This window comes from Lycorma delicatula, chromosome 1, assembly GCF_047948215.1.
Source record: "Lycorma delicatula isolate Av1 chromosome 1, ASM4794821v1, whole genome shotgun sequence".
NCBI lineage: Eukaryota > Metazoa > Arthropoda > Insecta > Hemiptera > Fulgoridae > Lycorma > Lycorma delicatula.
Window position 1 is genome coordinate 200,180,334 of NC_134455.1, and position 23,687 is coordinate 200,204,020.

Below are 23,687 nucleotides of genomic sequence, written 5' to 3' on the forward strand. Positions count from 1 at the left end.
GTCTGTGTGTGTCTGTGTGTGTGTGTGTGTGTGTCTGTGTGTGTGTGTGTGTCTGTGTGTGTCTGTGTGTGTGTGTGTGTGTGTCTGTGTGTGTGTGTGTATTAGAGACAAATTCAAGCATAGTCTGCTACAAAAATATTTTGCTTAACACAAATTCAATAGATTTCAATAAAATGCAAACATCAGCAATTAAAAATTACACTCCAATGCTTTTTTTACTGCTCGACTGCTTTTTGGAATAACAGCATAATTTTTAATATCATTCTTGCAAAAAGGAAAAACTAACACCAAGTAGTAATTTAGTACAACTGATTTATCAAATAATAAAAAAAACAATAAGTAAAATTGTAGTTTTATCAAGGCAATGCACCACTTCATATTTCAACAGTAGCAATGGCTAAAAGCTACTAACATCAATATAACTACCAAAATTTGGTTCTCTGCAATTTCCATCCATCCCTGAATCTACAGAAATCAATCTCAGGAAAGAATTTTTATATGAAAAAATTATTACACACATATCCAACATTAAATGAAGCATGTAACTTTCCGTAACATCAAATGGGAAATAAATTTATATCACATTAAATAACATAATCAAAGCGGTTTTAACTTTATTTTTTTTTTACAGGCAATTCAGGGGCCTGGAAAACTAATCACTACACCAGATGACATTTTCTAAAAATATAGGATATGTCTTTACTATCTGGATAATCATCCTAGTCATCACCAAAACTGTCATTCTGCAAATACTATAATAAAATTTCTTCACATATAGGCAAGTTGCAGTAAGTACTTATATCACATATATCATTGTATGTGCATTAATATGATAAAAATAAAGCACCGAAAAATATGTAATCTCTACCAACAAAAAAATAAGACATTCAGCATAACATAAAAATAAACGAAATATTATTTACAAAGAATCATTAATACAAGACCATAAATACAATGAACTAGATTAATCATTAATACAAGACCATAAATACAATGAACTAGATTAAACTAAGACAACAAATTCTTTAACTGCAAGCAACTAAGAAAATAATTCACTAAATAACAATGGAAAAGTTGTTTGAAAAACTAATAACAGATTCTTATAGATTTTTGTGTGCTGGTTTCAGGAAAAATAGTCAAAAACTTTTTCACACAATTTTTTTATTAAATAAATTTATTAAAATATTCTCAAAATTGATAATCAATATATTATATTTATGTTAATTTTTTTGATACTTTTATTGGTTTGATTATACGAAATGAATACAAATAGTGCTCATAATTTTGGTTTGATACAGTAAGATGAATGACTAATAAGATGATGTAATATGATTATTTAGAGCGACTTCATGAGTCATTTTTGTCAAGCTATTAGCTAAGGTAATGTAATGACTCCTCATTCCTACTCCCTTTCACTCTACTGACATAAAAATAAATCAGTCGCAATTAGAACATTATGTTAAAGGATTTTACTACTGTTAAATAATTTTCTATAGTGTTTAGTATTCTTTCATTTTTTGAAGTTATTTTATTTGTGCTGTCCTTGTGTTTTTAAATTTCAAAAGAGCTTCAAGAGTTGTATTAATTTACCTAATAACTTCTGTTATATTTGTGGGGAGATTGTGAACATCAAAAGAAAACATCAAAGAAATATTACAGACTTCGTTAAAAAAGTGTACTACACCTATTTTGGGATAAAACTTGGTGATCAAGATTTACTGTATGGAACCCGCATACAGTTTGTTCTAATTGTGTGAAAGAGCTAAGCAAATGGACAAAAAAGATCTTTTCGGTTTGGTATACCTATGATCTGGAGATAATCACTAACCCACAGTGATGACTGCCACTTTTGTTCTTGTAATGTACAATGGTATAATTTAAAAAATTATGTATCCAAATTGTTATTCAGCAATACATCCATCCTGTACTTCATGGTCCTAGTTACCTATACCTTCAGTTCCCGAACGAGATGATACATTGAACTCCGAAACTGAGTTGCAGGATGATGACAATTTTATTTCTGGTAGTTCTGAACCATACATTTTTTCACAGCATGAAATGAATAACTTTGTCAGATATTTCCATCTTCTTTAACATTCAGCAGAACTTTTGGGATTTAGATTAAAAGAAAAACCTTACTGGCCCCCGACACTTCTTTCTCACGGTACAGATAAAAAGTCTTTCCTCTGTACTTTTCTGAAGATTGAAGATTAATTTAACAACAATGTTCCTGGTGTAAATGGAGCAGTTGAACACAAGTATGATTTGAATGAATAGAGGTATTTATTGACTTGTCAAAAAGAAGCCTCAAAGCTGTCATTCTTCATAATGGCAACTAATATGCTTCAGTGCCAGTACGACACTGCTATGGAATTTAAAATTGGTTTACTAAACTGAAATATATTGCGATCATGAATGGATAATATATAGTGACTTTGTAGGATATTACTAGAACCTGGGAGCAAAAATGTAATACGGAAAAGTTTGGTTGATGAACGGAAAGTCCTCCTACCACTACTTCACATCAAACTGGAAGTGATGTAACATATAAAAGCTTTAACTAAAGAAGGAGAGTAAATACATATGGTACAAGTTTCCAAAACTGTTAGAAGCCAAAGTGAAAGGTTAAACTGCTTCAGATATTCAAAATTTTTAAAGAAAAGCCTTTCAAACCAAAATGGAAGACATTGAAAAAAAACATGGAAAGCATTTAAAGAACTTGTAAAGAAATTCCTTGGGAACAATAAGAACCCAAAGTTCGTGTAAAATGGAAAACATGCTAATGAAATTACAAGACTTGGGGTTGTTCGATGCTTGAGGGTACATTTTCTGCCCTCTCATACTGATTACTACCCCAAAAATCTTGGTGCTGTAAGTGAAGAACAAGGTGAAATCTTTCACCAAGATATAAAGCAAATGGAACATAGATATCAGGGAAGGTGGAATGTAAACATGATTGCAGACTACTGTTGGTGCATCTATAGAGATGACCCGCAAGCTGACTACAACAGAAGATGTGGCTTGAGAGGTGTTGAAAGGAAAAGAAAAAAACACTACAAGTCTTCATAGAGGTAAGAAAAGTACAAAAATCCTTTCTTTAGGTCCTATAACTTTTATATAAATAAAAGTTTTCCACGAGAAATACATATACAATATGCCTTTTTTCCATTTTTTTTGTAGTATAATAATTCATATGCGATAAAATAAACCAGTGGCCATATTTGAAATCAGCACACAACATAACATAAAATCAATTTTAAAATTGTAAACAATTTTAAATTCCCTTAATTTCAGATCTCGACAAATTCACAGAAATTGAAAAAGAGTAGAACATAAAATTGTGTATAGCCATGTGTAGCATTGATAGACAGTCATCCATAAATGTCTAAATCTGTCTATAAAAGTATAAAAAAAAACTAGCTATTACAGTTATACACCACCCACAAAAATTCCAACTCTGTTGTAATATTGTGCTGCATGCAGGTGAAATGTTCCGATTTTACAGCTGGGCCTAAAATGTTCATTTTAGGTCCATTTGTTAGAGAAAATGCATTTTCTAACAAATAGACTAAATTACTTGAGGTAATTTTATTAAAACTGTTACTGAAAGGGGATGTAATATTTAAAAACAAAGATCATTCAATATTTAAAGACAAACTGCTCTGGAGCTATAATGATATGTTTAATAAATTTAATCAACATGGAAATTTGATTTTTTTAATTTAGGACTATATGGGAGGGGACGAGACAGTTACTTCCCAATAAAATTCTTCAATGCTTTTGCAAATTGCTAGAGCAGTGTGAGCCTGTACATTATCGTGAAGCAGAATGTGACAAGATCAAAGACATTTGTTCGACACTGCTGACTTCACATTGTTGATAAGCTTCTCACAATAGTATGTGCTGTTTTTACTGTTCCAATATTTTAGAATACAAAAACCAGCCTTTTGAATCCCAACAGACAGAATTTTTTGACAAGTGATCTCATGTCCTTCCACTCTACGCTCTGCCTTTAATTGCACTTCATAATGGTAAAGCATATGTCTCATCAGAAGTCAGATATGTGGGAAAAAAAAACATCTCACCTTCCTGCTGATACAATTGTTCTAGCTCTGTGCACATGTGAAATCTTCTCTTGTCTGTCAACTCTCTTTGAACCCATCTTGGGTTGTTTTACAGTACCGCTTTTTGACGAATTTAACTTGTGACAATGTATGTAACTTTCAACTGCTCAAGTAGATACCATCAATTGGATTTCCAAACGAGTTCCTCTCTATCACTAAAGCTTGAAAAACTTTCCTGCAATTCTTACAACTTCGTCAGTCTTGTTTGATCATATTTATAGCTAACAAACGAAAGAACTGATCACTGCATGCTGTTCATCTAATTTTCCAACTTGTAGAGGACTTGCTAACTTAATCATTAAATTAGCATCTTATTCTGGTTAAGATTTAGTAGATGAAGGAGATTAAGATTTAGAGATTAAGGAAGCTCTGATTACTTTTAATTAACTTGTTTTTATCATTCTAGACATGCAAAGGGGAGAATTAAAATAAACAATGGTGGACTGGTTTGAATATAAAATTAAAATATAATTTTTATTTTACACTTGCTCATTAACATGAGCACTAATGGTTCGTTACACCAAATTTTGCAAATGGACTAGTGATATATCAGATCAGGCAATTGGCTTGGATGAACTTTAATCCAATTAACCTTCAATAGCATTGAAAGTTTTTCAATGCTACTGTTAAAAAGTTGTTTATTATATTTCAAGCAGTCCCATAATTCTTATAGATTTAATATTGAAAATAATAACATGGTCAAAATAATATTTTATATTTATATTATTTTGACCATGCTAACCAGATCATAAGAATAATAAAAATTTACCAAATGGAAAGTGAACGCATTGTATGTGGTATAGATGTAGAAAATTTTAGTTAAAAGTCTAGAAATAATAATTTATTCCATTTTGCCTAATTATTTTTTTAATAAAAATTTAGCTTCAAAATCCATTAAAAACCACAACATAAGTTTCATGATACAGAAGTAAACTGTGAAAATGTTTGCTAATCATAACAGCTGATGCATTAACCAATCATACCAGTTGTTAAGGCGTGGGGCTTAGCGAATTTACTTGTTATTCTGCACAGTGCCAAACATGTTAAGGATTAAGAGCTTAATTTCATTAGAAATGATTATAAAAAAGAACTTTTTTTAAAAAATGTTGTCCCCATATTATGGAGGTAGGGTGCTGTGGGTAGTTGAAATAGTATGGAGTATAACCTACATGCCATGCCAATAGGCATTTCTCTTGCCAGTAGCAGAATGACGAAGGTACAATTGTCTGTTGCACAACAATTATCAGATTGCCAACAAAGGTATCAAAACCCTCTGAAATTTTGACAACTCAAGGCACACTTTGGAGATGCTACCCTGTGAAAAACCTAGTGTTTGATTGGGCCAAAAAATTTGATGTGGCCATGATGGAGAATGTAAGTCTTGAATGTCGTTCATGGACCAACGTCAATGATTTGATCCAATTTGTGGTCGTTTACACATTTGTAGTTTGCGACTTGTGGAAGGTGACCACCGCATAACAGTCACTGTAATTGCATCAGAGGGAGGTGCGCATAAGTTTTTAGGAGTGCACATACAATATTGTCAGACTTTTTGATAGAGCAGTGTTGGAAAGGTGGACCCCATGTCTTCACTCAGGCACAAGAGAAAATGTCCAGAAAGATTTAAGCAGCTTCTGAATCGCATTGAGGATAAAATTTTTTGAACTGTGCTCTGACCTGGGATAAAAAATGGGCGCACCACTCACTATATCCCTGGAAAGAAGGCTCACCACGCACTATATCCCTGGAAAGAAAGTGAACAATTATGAAGTGGGGGAAAAATGGGAGGGGGCATCAAAGTCAAGAAACGCTTGGCAGCTTGAAAAATCTGAAACGATTTTGGGAAGAGGTATGCTGCTGATTGATTTCCTGCAAGAATGAAAAACAGTAGTTGTATAGCAACAAATGTCACAGACAACCAATTCGCAACTCCTCCTCCATGACAACAGTTCCATATAGGCAGCTCTGACTAAATATAAACTTGCTAAAATTCATTCAAACCTCTTGAACATTCAACACACAGTCCAGATTTACCACTATGTGTAGGAGTGGAGATTAGAAGATTATGTTGCAGTTAAGCATTTTGTGTGCAATTTGTTGTGACAGCCATCTTTTTTTTTGATGAAGGGATCTTCATCGAACCTATCGAACAAAATTTATTTTTGTTGAAGTGAAAACTACGTAAAAAAAGAAGATTTATTTGTAATTTTATTTAGTATCAACATGTAGAAAAATTCCAGTTTTATTTAAATGACCCTCAAATTTACTAATTTTAAAAATACAACAAATAAACTCATTTACAAAAGTGTTACAGTAGGTATGCATATAGTTAACTGGAAAAAGATAATTACGATTAATCTAATATACATATAAATAGAACTAAAATATATTCCTGAATGTACAATATTCAGGAATTACAAAATAGCAAAGAAGAAACCTTAATAAAAGAATACATTTTCACTTACTAATAAAAAGTTAAAAAAAGAAAAAATAGTACTAGGAAATCAACAAGGAAATAATACAGAAACATCACAATCTACATAATGTCAAATTAGGAGAAAAAATTAGCAGCCAAAAATTGTCTTGTCCAACCACAAAGAAAGAAAAAATCAATTGATTCAAAGAAACTTTTACAAGAGACTAGACTTGTAAATTAAACAACAAATTAACAGAAATAACATCTCAGAAACTATTAAAATAAATTATTTCTACTGTTTTCATAATAAATTCCTCAACTTCCTTGATTCTCATTAACTCCATTAACTTCTTACAAGCATAAATAAGGCCAGCTTTCTGTAGATATAGACTCCAGTTTTAAAATCAAAATGTTAAGTGAAAAAACAAGAAACTAAATGATACATCTTACTCTTAAGAAAACTATACTTACTATAGATTCTGCATCAGTTTAGTCCAAATTTAGCCTACGATTTTATTAATATTTCGATTTGTGGCACAAAAACAAAAAGTTTATGAACAAAATTAACATCTAATATTCGTTCACCTGTACACTATTAGTTTTGACATACAGTTATAGTTTTTAAATACAGTAAAAAGTTAAAGTTAAAGTTTTGACATACAGTTAAATAATACAGTTAGACCCGTATAACAATTCTAATAATTTGAAGAGTCTAATTATACAACAAACATTTGGCATTCAGAGCCATAATGTTGAGACAAGACCACCCAGTCACAGGATCAACTCCTGACAAGGAAGTAAAATTTTTTAATCATTTCATATGTAAAAAATAGAAGTAAAAGTAAAATCATGTTGAAAGTCAATAAAAATAAAAAACCTGCAAAAAGTCTCATATTCGTTGTGCTTGTTCACAACGGTGCTAATCCTTATGTATTTAACTTTTTTTTATCATTTAACGACTTAATGAACTATTGACGTAGCATGAGAAGGTTGAATTATAATGTGACAGGAAAATAATTTTGGCAGACAGTTGCCAATTTAATAAAATACAAGGTGATTGAATAAAGTAGTTATTACATTCTCTTAAGATTTCTTCTTACTAGTATGAAGTATTTCACTTGTTAACTGGATGTTACCAGTGTACAACTTTTTTTAAAGAAATTCATAATTTCCTGTTTACAAATAAAGTAAGAAAATCACAATATAAAAAATCACTAAAAACTGATTTGTAAATGTGAATTAATATATTAATTTGATGAATTATTTATGATGAATAGAAAAAAAATACAGTTTTCACTGCATAACTATGTAATACACGAGTATGGAAATCGAAAATTTACATTTAACTAAAACACAGAAAAAACCTTTTAACTCAAAAATACTGTATTAGGGTAGAAAATACAGTAAATTAAACTGTTAATTTATACAGAAGATGTGCGTTTCAGAATGGAAATAATTACAAAAAGGAATCACAATCATTCTACAACTCCTAAATATAGATTAAGAAATTGAAATTCACGTTACTGATCAATTAAATATTCTTAACAATTGTGTTATGAGCTATTAGTCTTTGGTGATAAATTTTCAACAATTTTCATGCCCAACCCAAGATATGAAACTGGTCATATTACTGAAGCAACACATTTTGTTATTCATTAAAGCCAACAATATGTTGTTATTAATAGTAAGAGTGTCAAGGTCCTTTTGTTTCAAATAATACAACTGTAACTAAATTTGTGTTAATTTAGTTTTATTGAAGCGAATAATAAGATAACACAAATTTAGTTACAGTTGTATTATTTGAAACAAAAGGACCTTGACACTTTTATTTTTTATATTTCTATTTCTGTTTTATTGCAATCTAAGTTAAACCATTTCAGTTTAACACAAAAGTTCTGAAGCCCAGATTTTTAACATCTTGTTAAATCAAGAAAACACTTCGTAGATCTTTTTACCATGTTCTGTAGAATAACAGTAGAAATACCAACAAAATAATTTTGTAAAAATAGAGGGTGGAACACAGAACATCTATTACAGAAAATTACAAGATATACAGAAAATCACAATGAAAGTAAAAAATTGAAAAATAACATGAAAAAACAAAGTAAAAAACGTCAAAATACAGACAAGAAAATCCACCTCACAATTTAATTTTACTTGTTTACAATGTCAAGAGCAAAAAAAAGGACTGATAACATCTATTAATAATTCACACAAACATAAATACTTAGTAATTTTAACTCTTTCTCAATGATTGTAATTTTTCCACATTAACAAAAAAACACCAAAACTGAGAATGTAATTTTTACTTTCCACTTAAGCATTTGAGAAAATTTACATAGGAAACATTAAGAGAATTTTGTCATCAATGAAATTTAAATTTTTTTTTAATTCACTTGAAGTTTGACAAAAAACCCAGCCATTTGGAACAAAGAAATGTGTAATTAGTATTAAGTTATTAGCGTTAAACAATTGAACACAAATTAGGGCTACTAAAAATAAAATGATCAAAACAGATTCCAATAGTAATATAAAAATATATATTATAATCCAACAGTTACATTTTGATTTATTTTTAATAAACCCTACAACTGTTTGCAGACTGAATAATAAACCTTTTCAAGTAAATTAAATATTTTAAATAAAAAAAGTTAACAATACTTTTATTTAAATTATTATATAACTAACATACATTGTTTACAAGGAATGTAATTTAAGCAAGAGTCAAACTTCAAACTTCTACTCTGGCAACAGATACAGTAATGTAGAAGATTTATTTATCAGTCATAAGTTTGCAAGAATAGTCCATCATATTTCATATTAGTGCCTTGCATAAAAAAAAAACCTGAAATGAATGGTAATTAATTAAGAAACAATCTGCTTCTGATATCTAAGAAATTTAAAATGTTTACGGATCCAATGTTATGTGTAAAGCTAGAGTAAGACTGATATTTATACATTTCAAAAAGAAGGAACAATTTTCATGACAAAATACATCACAGATATAAATCTCAAAAAAGGTTTGTTGGGAAAAGTGGACAAAATAATTCAAAAAATTGAGGATTTAGCGTTTCATAACAAACAAACTTCCTTATTTTGTGATTTTCTAACTTTTAATGAAAAACTGTTGCAGATCCAAGATTCCATGATACAAGTTTTGAGAAATGAACAAACGATTGCACCAGGAATATTTTTGCAGGGCCAACAAAATAAGAAAGATGAGCCATTTAATCACAAGACTGGTTACTTAAATATCATTCATTATGATGAAACAAAAAAGCAATCTATGATGAGGCATCATCATCAATAACAATCGTCCAAGAGCCAAATAAATTTTAAAATGTTACGGTAGAAAGCTTCTTCCACTATCTTTTTTAACACAATTAAGGAATACTTTCTTTTAACTTTTTGCACAAGTACTTAACATATTAAACAATCCTTAAAAAACATTTTACACTCTATCCAGCACAAAATATGTGAGAAGCACCAAGTGGGGGTTTTGTATCATTGTAAGACAATACTTACCTACACCCTATAACAAAAAGTGTTATTTGGGCAATCTTCTAATCTACCACACATCACTAACATCATATTCAGTGATTTTTTATTAAACATTTTCTCAGTTTGAAATGTCAGAAGGGTATGCAAATGTTGATTAGACGAAAATAATTGGTTTAATCACTTATAAGATGCACTCGCACAAATTGTTATAATAATACATAAAAAAAATAATGTATAATAAATGTTAGAGACTTTATTACTCGTATTTAATAACAAACTGAAAAAAATTTTGTTAGTATTTAAATTTCTTATTTTATTTCATTTATTACTAAAAATAACTATGAACACAATATATTGTTGCTACAGGAATAGCTCAAAAAATGGTATCTTAAAAAGTAATGAGCCTGTCTCATATATTTTTGTACATTCTTCTGGTGCAAGATTGTTAATTTAACCTGACCCAAAAAACGCTTTTTTTAAATACACCAAAAGAAACTCGAAAAACACTAACAAAACTAATTTTTTTATCGCTCACTTTCATAAACCAGTAACTGCGTTTATTGATAGGTTCATATAATCACATGATGATTACTCATTGTTAACTATTTATTTATTCTGAAAACTTTAATATTCATAAAATGTTTTTAACCTAACAAAAATTAATATGCAAATAAATCCAATCTTAAAGCACCTCTTTATAAATTCTGCATTTTTCAAAAAACTTTACAATTCTATTTTCATCTGGCAAATAAGTTTTTTTTTAGATATTTCCAACCATCAGTTAGTGTTATCAGATATATCATTATATGATCACTGGAGATTAAATAGAATAATTCCAAATTATTAAATGGAATAATTGCAAATTAAACCCTAAAATGTGTCTCATTGTCAATCTTTCCAGTCAGTTTTTTTTTTTGTAGTTTACAGTTAAAATTGCATTATACAATATTTTGCCGTAGTTATTCAATTTAAATTTTATCATTCATTTACCTATTGTGGGATAATATATTTTAACATTACAACAGATTTTCATTCTATTAACGTAGACTTCAGAAATTACTTATATAAAAAAAACCAAAGCTGTTCTTAAAAAAAATTATAAACTCAAAAAATAATATTAAAAAATATTGCCATATCCTAGGATATGTGCCCAGAACCAAGGATGATTTCAAAGGCAATATAAATCATTTTTTAATTATAGCATACAGGCATAAAAAATATTCCATACAACTATGCAACTTACTGAAAACAGTAGTAACATCACTATATGATGTTGACATCCTGGGGTTTTAGTACACATTTCAGTTTTGTAGAGTTTGTATACGGATTAATGCTGAAGCAAAGTTTTCAAATTTATCTATACACAAAAAAGGAAATAGCAAGAAAGGATAAAATTATGATGTAAGAATGATGATCTCATCATTTTTACATCAAATAATTTATATACAATAAATAATATATATATTATTTATTGTAAAGCTCCTTTTTTTACATTGAGAGGAAGCCTGATTCAATCCAAAGTTCCTTCCCCTGCAAGATCCAAATATTTCATTAAAATTTTATTTTTATTTGGCTGTAACTCTGGAACCAATGAAATAAGCACCACTTATGATATATCGTTAAAAAGCTCTCAACGAGGGCTTACTACTACATGAATAAGTCCAAAATCAATTTTTTTTTCGGATTTTGGGTTTTTTTGGACACTTTTGGTTCAGTAGATCAGAATCAAAAAAGGAGGTGCAGAACTAGATGTTACAACAATCCTAAATGCAAAATTTCAACATCCTACGACTAATCGTTTTTGAGCTATGCAAGACATGTATATGCAGGCTCACGCCAACTAGTCAAAATTGATATTTCTGTTGAAATCTGAAAACCAAAATTTCCCACGATCACAAAGCTTCCTTTACTTCATACAGGGAAGCAAAAGCTATAAATAAATGTGTTTTAATTATAAAATTTAGTAACTGAAGATGTGGGATCTACTGAAAATCTATTAGAATTAATATGGTAAGTTTAACTTATCATGTTCTGTGTTTTAGTGGTATTATAAAGTGTAAATAAATTTTGAAATTTAGAGGATGGTCAACCCACCATACGTCTATAAACACTCCAGTTTACCAGCTATTCATCATTTTCTATTTTTAACACAAAAATTTATTTCTCAGGAATGGTTAAGCATATCGAGCTAAAATAATATAGAGGTAAAAATAATGAACCCGATCTCTCAATCAATTTCAAAATTGCGACCAAGTAAACTTTTCAATTGTTAATATCTTTGACACGGCTGGTTTATTAAAATGTTATGTTATTACGGAAAACATTAACATGACAGCAAAAATGACATTTATTCAAATCCTTTCATAGATAGCAAAGATATGAAAAAAATTCTTGAGCTGAGCCCCTCTAGATTAAAAACGAAGTCTTTTTCCTTCTGAATAAAATTAAAAAAACTCAACACAATCTCAACTGGAATAATATTAATGTTATTATTTAATGAATTATTATTTAATGAATTATAATTTAATAATATTGAAAATTTTATAGTAAAAAAAAAATTTATATGAAAATTTTAAAATAATAATAAAATCATTGTTGTTAATATAAATGAAAACTAAAATTCAGTTTTGTCTTTTGCTGTTATCAACTGAACACATTGATCTATGCTGTATCTATTACCTTATTCATCACAGTAGATAATGTGAATCATATTTATATAAACTTAGAAATGACTTATCTATTTAATGTACAATCTCGCATCACTTGAGGCTAATTGACTGTATCAGGAACACGTTCCCATACTAGTGTTACCTTTATGCACACTGTTTTCAACCATTCATGATGGGTCTGAGACACAGGAAGCTTAAAGCCAGAAAAATGTAGTGAATCACGACAGTCAAGCTCACAATGTACACCCAAATTCAAAGAGGGTATGTTAGATGAGATACCTAACCATCCGGAAAAAAGTAACAAAGCTGGCTTTTGAGTTCAATGTTACTAATGCAAAAGTTTGGGCGGTTTTGCATGAGCAGCAACTCCATGCCTATCACCTGTCAGTGGGTACAATACTATGTCAATGGCTTTCTGAAAATGTATTAATACAAATTCTTTGAATATTTTCTTTACCAACGAAGCCCAATTTACAAGATCAACCCTTTTTTAACACCCACAACGCGAACATGTGGGTCACCACCGTTCAAAACTGTCACCACTATCAGTTTTCTGTAAACGTAAGAACTGGTATTCTGAGTTACCACTAATTTGTGTTTAATACCTGAATTGCTTAATTGTAAACGATATTTACATTTCTTCACAGCTCATCTTCCACTTTTAGTCAAAGATTCGTCACTAAAATCACACAACAAAATGTAGTTCAGGCTGGATGGGACTCAGACTCAAATACGAGATCACCTAAATGAAGCATATCAAAAGAGATGGATTGGTCGAGGAGGCTAAGTAGCATGGCCTGCAAGATTTCCTGATCTCAATCCTCTTAGACTTATTCTTATAGACCATTTGAGACATTTTCATACAACCCCCTCTGCACACAAAAATTCTAAATGAATTTACATTGGTCCGACACCAATATTTGAAGAGTTCAGCAATCGACGAAAAAAACACCTGTGTGCACGTATTTTGAATGAGGGTCACTATTTTAAACAGCTATTGACGTGTTTTTTTTATTATCTGATATGTTAAGTAAATTTTAATTTTAAAAAAAACTCCCACAACACCAGTGTGTTTATTATTCAGTGTCCTGTTCAATAAACGAGAAAGTGCAATGCTAATTATTTTTCAACTAATATTATTTAATAAATATTATTAGATGAATGTAATTTATTACTTAACATTAATAAAATTATTGCAGTTGAGATAATGTAGTTATTTAATTTTATTCATGAGGAAATGAAAACTGACTTTTTAAACTAAAACAATTTCTGCCGTAACTATTATTTTTAATAGATTCAAATATATAGCATGTGTCATTTTCTTTGTCAAAAGGTGTTTAAAATTTTTTCTAACAAACCATTTAAATAAACCAGCGGTTGCAAAGATTTGATCAATTAATAAGTTTACATGGCCGCCATTTTGAAATGGAATGAGAGATGATTAGGTTCATTATTTTTATATAAGTAAACCTCTCAGTATCCTAGCAGCATAAAACATATCAATTATACAATTAATCATTTCTGGAAACTAAATCTTTATTTTAAAAACACAATGGTGAATATATCCAGTAAATTAAACACTTCCAGTTTCCAGGTAAATCTAGATATAAAATTTGTTCTTTATTTCGATGTGGGCGACGCAATTTCCTGAATTCTTGAAACAATTTTTTGAACACTGTATATAGTGTGTATGTGTGTGTAAACACACACAATGAGACATTTATTGGCCATATAAAAAGTAAATTTTTCTTAAGGTGATTTAATCGTAAAGAAATATAAAAAAATAATAACAAGCTCCTTTAAAAAATGCTAAACGTGGTATTCATTTGAATTTCTGATTAGTACAATTTAATGGTTTTGTATGCAATGTTAAACAAAAAAATTCTGTTCAATTTTATTAATGTTTTCATCAAGAATTTTCTCAATTGACAATTACAAAAGTTGTTAACATATTTCTGCTTGGATACTCAGATACTTACAGAAGATTTATTAGGACAATAATGTTTCAGTAGCAGAGTTTTATACTAACCATTGTTCTCTATAAAATCACACCAGTATATTTGTTTTTTGGTAATTAATTTATGGTATTCAAATTTTTACACCAAATTAACATCTAAAAAATTAGCAATCTTTTTTTAAGTTAAAAATTTTTAAATAAACATAATATTCTCTATTTTCTAATTACTTAATTTCAGTTTTGCGGTTTTTTATACAAATGATCATTGTAAACAGCCAAAGAACACCAACAACCTTTTTTCATCCACTTTTGTTTTTTGCTTTTAAACACAATTTTCAGCCAGTCATTTCTTACAAATGTACCTCCACGAAAAAGTGTTATTTTAGTACTGAAGGAAATCTGTAATATATAAGTTTTTGGAGAGGAAATCATTTTGGTTGGTAAAAATTCATCCAAACCTACCCTGGCACAATTTGAATTTAGATTGAAAAGATTAACATATCTATTAAAACTGAATTCTACAGCAGTTGGCTAGGCAATTTCAATGTAACCCTACATTTTAACAATGTTCATTCAACTGTATTAAAGGTTTGACCAAAATATCGTAACATAAATACAACAAAAATTAAACTCAAAATCAATGATAGAAAAATACATTTAATCTACATTAATTACAGTAATTTCTTTTACTAAAAACGTCAGAACAAACTAAAGCATGTTTTTTCTGGCACATGTCATCAATGATGAGATAAGAAAAATGTGCAATCAACTTTAAAAAAAGCCGACAGTTCAAGTGTATAACTACCCAGAGAATATGAACATTTTTTTATGCACATATAATAAAATTTGTGGTAGTTTGTAATTATAATTATAATTGCTATACCTTATTTACCACCCAACTAAATGCAGATTGTAACACATTGCCTACAACTAATTATTATTCTTAGCTGTTAGGTAGTAAGCACTATCATCAATTTTTAAAATTGTAAACAATCTTGTGAAATATTTTCTGAAACATATCATAATAAGTAAATAAGTTTCAAATGCAACTTTGATAATTTTTGAAAATAAAAAACTTCAATTTTTTTTCAGAAACAGAAAATATAATCAGGGCTACAAAATAATCACAGGAACTACCTGTATTCTTGTTAATGGCATATAAATATTTAGACCAGATCCATTCTAGGAAGTGCACCAGTTATAAATTTTCAATTATTATTAAAGAAACGTACAGAAAATATTAACGAAGTAGAATTCTGAGAAAAAATTTATCTTCTTGCATCAAAGCTCAAAAAAGAAGAGAATCAATCAGTGCTACACACAGTACTAAACCAGGGAAAATCCTGCCTTTTACTATGGTCAATTGAGTTTTATTAACATATGGGTAGTACATTATCTTTCATGACATCAAAAATAAATTTTATTTTGAGTTGACACAAACATGCCAGTAATTTGATTAGAGAAAAAAAAATATAATAAAAAATGATACCTCATATATGTATCTATTCATTAACTGTGAATGAAAGTGTGTAGCTCTGTCAATATTAAAGATATCTATTTACTTTAATAAACATGAGCAATCTGTAAACTTAAATGTGATGAGTGAATTAATTATATTAACAGGTGCTCACTAACCTGACTACTTTAGTAGTAAAACAAGCACGAAAAATATTCCAAATGAAAAACTTTTATTAGAAATATAAGAATGAAAAAAATTAATATGCACCAAGAAGCAGCAAAACAATATCAAACTGAAACCATATCATTACACCACAAAAAAAATTAAGCTATTTAAAAAGACAAAGAAAATGCAAAAGCCCGGCTTGCATGCAAGGTACAAGTTTTATATACAAAAAGGTGACATATTAACCAGGAAATACAGACAAACACATTTTTGTAATAATTTGAAAATGTAGTAACACAATTATATTGGATATTTTACACAACAAAATATTAAAAAGAAAAAATCCAAAATAAAAAACATAACTACTAAGCAAAGGCAAACAAAACAAAAATGTACAATACTATGTAAGGCACAAAACGTACCATTCATGGGTGGTTGGCCGGAGGGGCCCCATTGTCCTGCAATAAATAACACAACCATAACCACAAAGCATCATGAAATAAACCAGAGTTAACCAAATAAAACTTAAAAACACACTTAATAAATTGATAAAATGTTATATTATCACAATATTCATAGATTAAAGTATTCAGCACTGGCTCTATTACCAAATGCTACTTTTAACAAAATTATCTGTTCAGTAAGTTTCCCATGATATAAAACTCAGGACTATAAATGATGTGCTTAGAATTATAAAAGTAAGCTATTAGTAAATACGATCACTTGCCTTGCTAAGCAACATCTGTTTGCCGCATTTCTGTTAAATTTGCATGAAAATATGTGGGATTGTTCTTTGGGCTGGGATTATTTCTAATTTTTCCCATCAAATAAAATTTAAAATAATTGAAGTATAAAAAAGTCAATTAACCAAAAAAAAACATTAATGTTTAAATGTTTTATTAGGCCTGAACAATACATAGAATCACATCAGTTATAAGAACCATACCATAGGCGAAATCTATTACAAAAAACTATAATCGGCAGAAGAATCTTGCCTACAAAAAAAATTCCAGCAGCTGCATGAATTTTGCTAACTTATTAATGAACTATGTGTTACTGATAATACATTAAGACTTTAGGCAAGTAATGCTTTCCCTATTTATTAGCTAAAATTTGTTCTCTCTTTTAAGATTAGAAATGATGATTTTAAGATTATAAACCATCTTATTATATAGTTCAGTAAAAATCAGTATAATCTCTACACCAAAAAGATAATAATCTCTAATCAAGAGACTGTAAAAACATTTATGAATGAATTCTTAGAGCAGCACTACCTATTTTGTGGTTTACATTTAAAGATCGACATCAGACCTTTTAGATATATTAACAAGACAAGACTTGTTAACCTTAATACCTTTTTTGAATAAGCCATTTTATAAACAAGTTAATATTACTCTGATTAATTTAACGTTACTGAAATTTTTGCAAGACACATACATTCAGTTTCACATATCTAGTGTTGTGAAAGTGTCGTATTTAAATGCATTAATATGCTATACATATACTGGTAGCATAAAATCTTCAAAAATAGAATTTATAGTTTTTCATATCTATAGGTGTCCAAAATATGCAAATTATCGACAAATTATCGAAGTTGAAAAAAATTAGAACTATTTCTTGAAAAAAAAACTGAAAAAAAGTTTGAAATTTGAAAACTATAAGACACTAACAAGTCTTATTTCCATATTTAGTGGTAAAAATCCTGTAATGTCAAACAGTAGATTATTGCTACAAGCACAATCTGAAAATTCTGTCACAATAGAGTTACAAGGGATTAGCAGGTAACAATGAATGGATACAACGGTTGCTTTGAACAAAAGAATATAGTTTATGATAAAATTTAACAACACAAATTTATAGACAGTGAAGAAGTGATAACCTCAGGAATTCCAATAAATGATGAATTCATAGGGAATATATCCAATAATGTACAAGACCCAAATTCCAAATTGGCTGTAAATCCACCAACAAAAGCTTCATATGGAAAGATTACAATTAGTGTCTTTCTCAATTTTTAGAATTTTGGTCTGATACTACTGAAGGAATACTGGAACATCAAAGTGATTTACAATTAGGGTACAATTTCCAACCTATTAAATAAAGAATTCAATAGTGACTAAAGTAAAGAAATAGTTAATTTATATGAAAGTTTATGAAACAAGAAACCAAAAAAAAATCTGAAGTATTCGAATGATGAAAAGATGCTTTGCGGAATGGACTGATCAAGCTCATGTGTTAATGCATATATTCAGAAAATTAACAAAGCATAGAGAAGGCAGAATGGATAGATGGCATATGAATAAATGATTATTTCTTTTAATTAAACATTGCAAATTAAGGCTAACAATAACAACACACAATGTATAAAAAAAAAAGTTTTTGTGCATGTGTGCGTTTGTATGAGCATATACAGAGTGATTCAGGAGGATAGGGCAATACTTTGACAACTCATTCTAGAGGCTAAAAATAAGAAAAAAGTTCATTAAACATAGGTCCGAAAACACCTCGTTAGAGAGTAATACAGGTGAAAGATTTCGCTCCAGTTTCAGTTCCTCTGGGTAAATTTAGGCATTCTGGGAAGGTGAGTAATGGGCAAATTCAATTGTTTCTTATGGTTTTTGAGCTGGGAAATAGAAAAAATAGGTCTCTGAACAGTTTCTCTCTTACTTTCTAAGATATCCCATGTAAAGTGCCAAAAATAGGGTCAAAAAACACATTTTTTACACTTGACATACAATAACGTTAAATTGGCAATAAATCATACATTTTTTAAATATAAATTGTAGAGAATTCAATTATAAAAAGACTGATGTAAATAATGTCAACAGAAAACAAAATTTTAAACATGTCAACTTTTAATAACAACAAAACAGATTAATTTTTAATAGATTGAGAAACATTTTCATTATGTACAGTAGGAAATAACTGGAGGAAGAAAGAATACTTACTGGTTTTTTATGATGATAAAATGCTGCTTACAAGTAGTATTTTATGTGGTTTAATAATTTTCAAAAATGCCACAGTTCTGTTCAATCCACTTTTCAACGCGTTGTACTAGATTTTATGTTGCCAGTCTAACGCTATCTTTGCATTTCTTGATTATAGCTGCAGTGTTGAGAATGCGACCAATCAGTTCATCGCATTGTCTACTTTTTGCTTGTAAACCTCATTTTTCAACCATCCCCACAAACAATAATCCAACCGAGTGAGGTCTGGGGATCTCTGTGGCCAATTAACCGGCCCTCCACGTCCTATCCATTTACCAGCAAACCTTTCATCAAGACATTGCCTTACTTCATTAGTGAAATGTGTAGGAGCTCCATCAAGTTGGTAATACATTTTAATTCATTTTGCTAAGGGGATAAGCATTTTGCTAAGTTTGTAATACATTTTAATTCGTTTTGCTAAGAATATATTTTCCAGCAATATAATAAATTTATTACGTAAAAATTCCAGAAAATTTCTCCCTGTGACATGATGTTGTAGGGTGAGAGGACCAATTAATTTAATTGGTCATCTATGATACCACACCAAACATTCACTGAAAATCATTGCTGGAAATTTCCACTGTAGCATGTGGGTTTTCTTCAGACCACCGATGCGCATTCTGTGTGTTGTTTATTCCATTATGAGTGAAAGTACCTTCATCCGAAAATAGTATAAATGGAATTAAATGTTGATCCCTATTAACCCATTGACAAAACTGCAGGCGGCTGGCGTAGTCACCAGGCTGGAGATGTTGCACTTTCTGAATATGAAAAGGATGCAATCCATTATTATTTAATGTCCTCCATACTCTACTTTGTGAAATATTGAACCATGTTGAAATTAATTATGTGCTCGTTGCCGGACTACGTTGAACCATCTGCAGAATGTTTTCACCTTCATCGGCATGATTTGCTTGTCGTTCAGATGAAATAAGCAATGGGAAGTGTACCATTCTCACGAAGATTATTAAAAATTCTAATAAATACTTTACGATTTGGTACAACACGACCAGGATACCTATGCCGATATTCCGTAACCGCTGCTGCAGCACTTCCATTGCAAAAATTCATGGATGAAAATCATGTCTGCATATTCGGCATTAGTAAAGATATGCGGCATTTTTCAAAACAAAACTAAACAGAATTTCACTTTTAGTGCTGTATACACAATTAATCAGCGAAAGATTTAACACATTGCCATAATTAACAGACAATGAGTAGTATTTAAACAAATTGTGATGAAAAAATCAGTGTTGCCAACATGTTTTCCGTAGGTCTAAAATTATTGTACCTACTAGACATATCTGTTTTCTTTTTCTTCTAAGTTTTCGTCGGTTTTGTTGTTAATAAGAGTCGAGATGTTAAAAATTCTATTTGTTTTCTGTAGACATTATTTACATCAATCTTCTTAAAATTAAATTCTCTGCAATATATGTTTAAAAAATGTATGATTTGTTGCCAATTTAACAACGTTATTATACGTCAAATGTAAAAAAATATGTTTTTTGGCCCTATTTTTCGTGTTTTACATGGGATATCAGTACTGGGACCTAATTTTTTGTCGATTTCCCAGCTCAAAAACCATAAGAAACAATTGAATTTGCTCCTTAATTGACCTTCCCAGAATTTCAGAAAGGCTTAATTTACCCGGAGGAACTGAAACTCGGGAAAATCTTTCACCCTGTATAACTCGCTAACAAAGCATTTTCGGACCTATGTTTAATGAACTTTTTTTCTTATTTTTAGCCTCTAGAATGAGGTATCAAAGTATTGCCATATCCTCCTGAATCACCTGTATGTGTGTGTATGTATATATACACGTGCCCACAGGAAAATCAGGACAATGTTGTTAAACAAATAATCCACATATGTTGAAAAATTCAGACTAATACGGTCCTTTTCTGACTGGACAAGCCACCTTATCTTCACCAGGCAAAATTCTCAGTACAGCTGTTTTTGTAATTCAGGTCAAATAAATGAAATTTTTAATGTATTGTAGAAATCACTACCTACACTCATTTATTTCATATGTTACATTAGATAGCGTAAAATGTTATTTTTGTAAAACCCTTACACCGGATGCAAAAGTGACCTTAACCTTATCCATATGATTTACAAAGGTAAGATAAAAGGCCATAAAGGAAAAGCTAGTTCACTGGCAAAGCTAGCAGAAATTACAAGATTCTGCTGTATCCGATTTAACCCAACTTGTAATCACAGGAAGTGAAAGCAAATATATTTGTAAATGAGTTTATGACTGGTTTACTTATTTTTTAAATAAGAGTGGAAAATTATTAAACAAATAAATAAGATCACTCAGTTCAGCCATTTCTGTTTTTCTTATGAAAACAAATAGTTTTTACAAAGAAGTTAGCAGAATCTTCTCCTGTAAAACATATAGTAACAACCGAGACTGAGCCTCAAGTGACTTCCCTGGAGTCATTACCTCAACAGGATTATCTTATAAAAGAAAAATTATATTTTTGATAAAATTCTTCGGATTGTGATGAAGATTGCCCTGATCCTGGGTCTCCACCTCTTGTTGAAACAAAAGAACAATCAATATTGATTGCTGAGATCCAGGTAAAGAAGATGCAACTAAAAGCCCTAATGAAGCACAACAATAATTTTTTAACAATAACTACAAATAAATTTATGTATTAGCACTCATACTAGTAAATTTTCCTAACATAACTGAAATCAGCACAAAATTTTCATTTAGATGACTGCAGCTGCTTATGTTCCTCATAGTGAGTAATTTTAAGTTTTTGGAATTCCTTAACAAATTTTATATCAAATTGTCCAGAATTTTTTGTTCTTTCCAGGGATACAAATCACTCAAATTTAACAAAGATGAAAATTTTATATATATATATATATATATATATATATATATGTACACACCTACACCTAACAATATTCATTTTTATATATTTATAAAGGTATGACCCTAGCAAAAGATAAATAAATGTTTTTGCTATCATTGCATATTAAATGAAAGTCCAAAACTAATGCCAGACTGCCATTTACACTAAAAACCAATGCTAATTTCCTAACCTGCAAATTTTACAGAATTTTCGTTTAACTTTAGAAATTTTTATGTACCATCCTGCAGTTTTTAAATGATCAAATTGTGCATATACAGAAATGTTTTGTAAACCAGTGGATAAATTTTATCTTTTCCAACATTTGTTTTGTTCATGACAATACTACACGTAGCTGACATTACACTATTCTACCAGTTTAAGACAGCTCAATACAGCCACATAATGTGCACGAAGTGTAAAATTAGGAGGTTTATTTCAAACCTTCAAAATATTACACTGGCTAAAATTCACATGGTAAAGAACTTGTAAATGTTTGGGAGTTAGATGCATCTAAGGGAAGAAAACAAAAATGTATGTCTTAATACCCTGTAAAAGTATAATATGGAGTTTTTGTTGCCAGCAGAAATGCATAGTAAACATATGCCTAAATTGAAATATCAGTCGTGCAAGTGAAACCACTAACATCAGTCATCAAAATATTTATTGAAATTTACAACAATCTATCTTATATGAAAGATGATAATCATCTTTTGGTTTCAAACTTTTATGTCTAGTTGACTAACTTTACACAGTGAAGAATACTACCACAGGTAGCACTTATAGTCAACAATTACTAATATTTTTTTTTAGAAATAATGTAAATATGGAAATTACTACAAACAATTTTTTTTTTAAAGTAAACTTTTTTAATTATGTCAACTTTTACAGAACATTCAAGGTCTTCATATACATATTTACAATACAAAATGTATAAATAAAAAGTTCACAATTCGAACATATGCTATAATTAATATTTTAATTAATTTGCATAAAAAAAAATTAATTTAATAATCACTCATATCTCTATTTTTTTAAAATAGCAAATACTAGGTAAAATTTAATGGCAATTTGGATATAAATGTATGCATCAAGAAATTATGTATACCATACTTTGTCTATCATCACTGCTAAGGAAAAATCTACGCAGAAAAAACTGGTGGTTTCTAACAGAAAAATAAAATCACACAAACACAACAATGGATTTGAATACAGAGATTACACATAAACATCATATTTTCTAAGAGAGGACACACTTCCAACTGCTCTATAATGTTATTAACTGATGTTTTTATAAAAATGTCACTGACAATAAAACTAGATGAAAACTGTTTACTGAACAAAATTAATGGAAAACAAATAAGTGGGATAAAACAGATGAAACTGCATTAATAATCTGATCTTATGATAATCTGATTTATCATTGATCACTATTAACATTAAATTCAAAATAACAGGGATTCTACTCCCCCACAATTTCAGTGTGTGTGTGTGTGTGTGTGTGTGTGTGTGTGTGTGTGTGTGTGTGTGTGTGTGTGTGTGTGT

The 23,687-nt window shown here is 29.6% G+C and overlaps 1 protein-coding gene across 7 annotated transcripts in view; it reads right to left on the reverse strand.

Moving 5' to 3' along the window:
• Positions 1–23,687, reverse strand: part of Hrb27C (Heterogeneous nuclear ribonucleoprotein at 27C) — a 167,750-nt gene that overhangs the window by 64,613 nt on the left and 79,450 nt on the right. For 5 of the 7 annotated variants that reach the window (XR_012756985.1, XM_075370489.1, XM_075370469.1 and 2 more), the window contains one exon: positions 16,714–16,749. The exons of the other annotated variants lie outside the window; for them this stretch is intronic. Coding sequence is in view for 4 of the 5 variants with exons in the window: in XM_075370489.1 (XP_075226604.1) it covers positions 16,714–16,749 (36 nt within the window). In the remaining variant the exon portion in view is untranslated. The remainder of the gene's footprint in view (positions 1–16,713; positions 16,750–23,687) is intronic. 7 annotated transcript variants of the gene reach the window in all.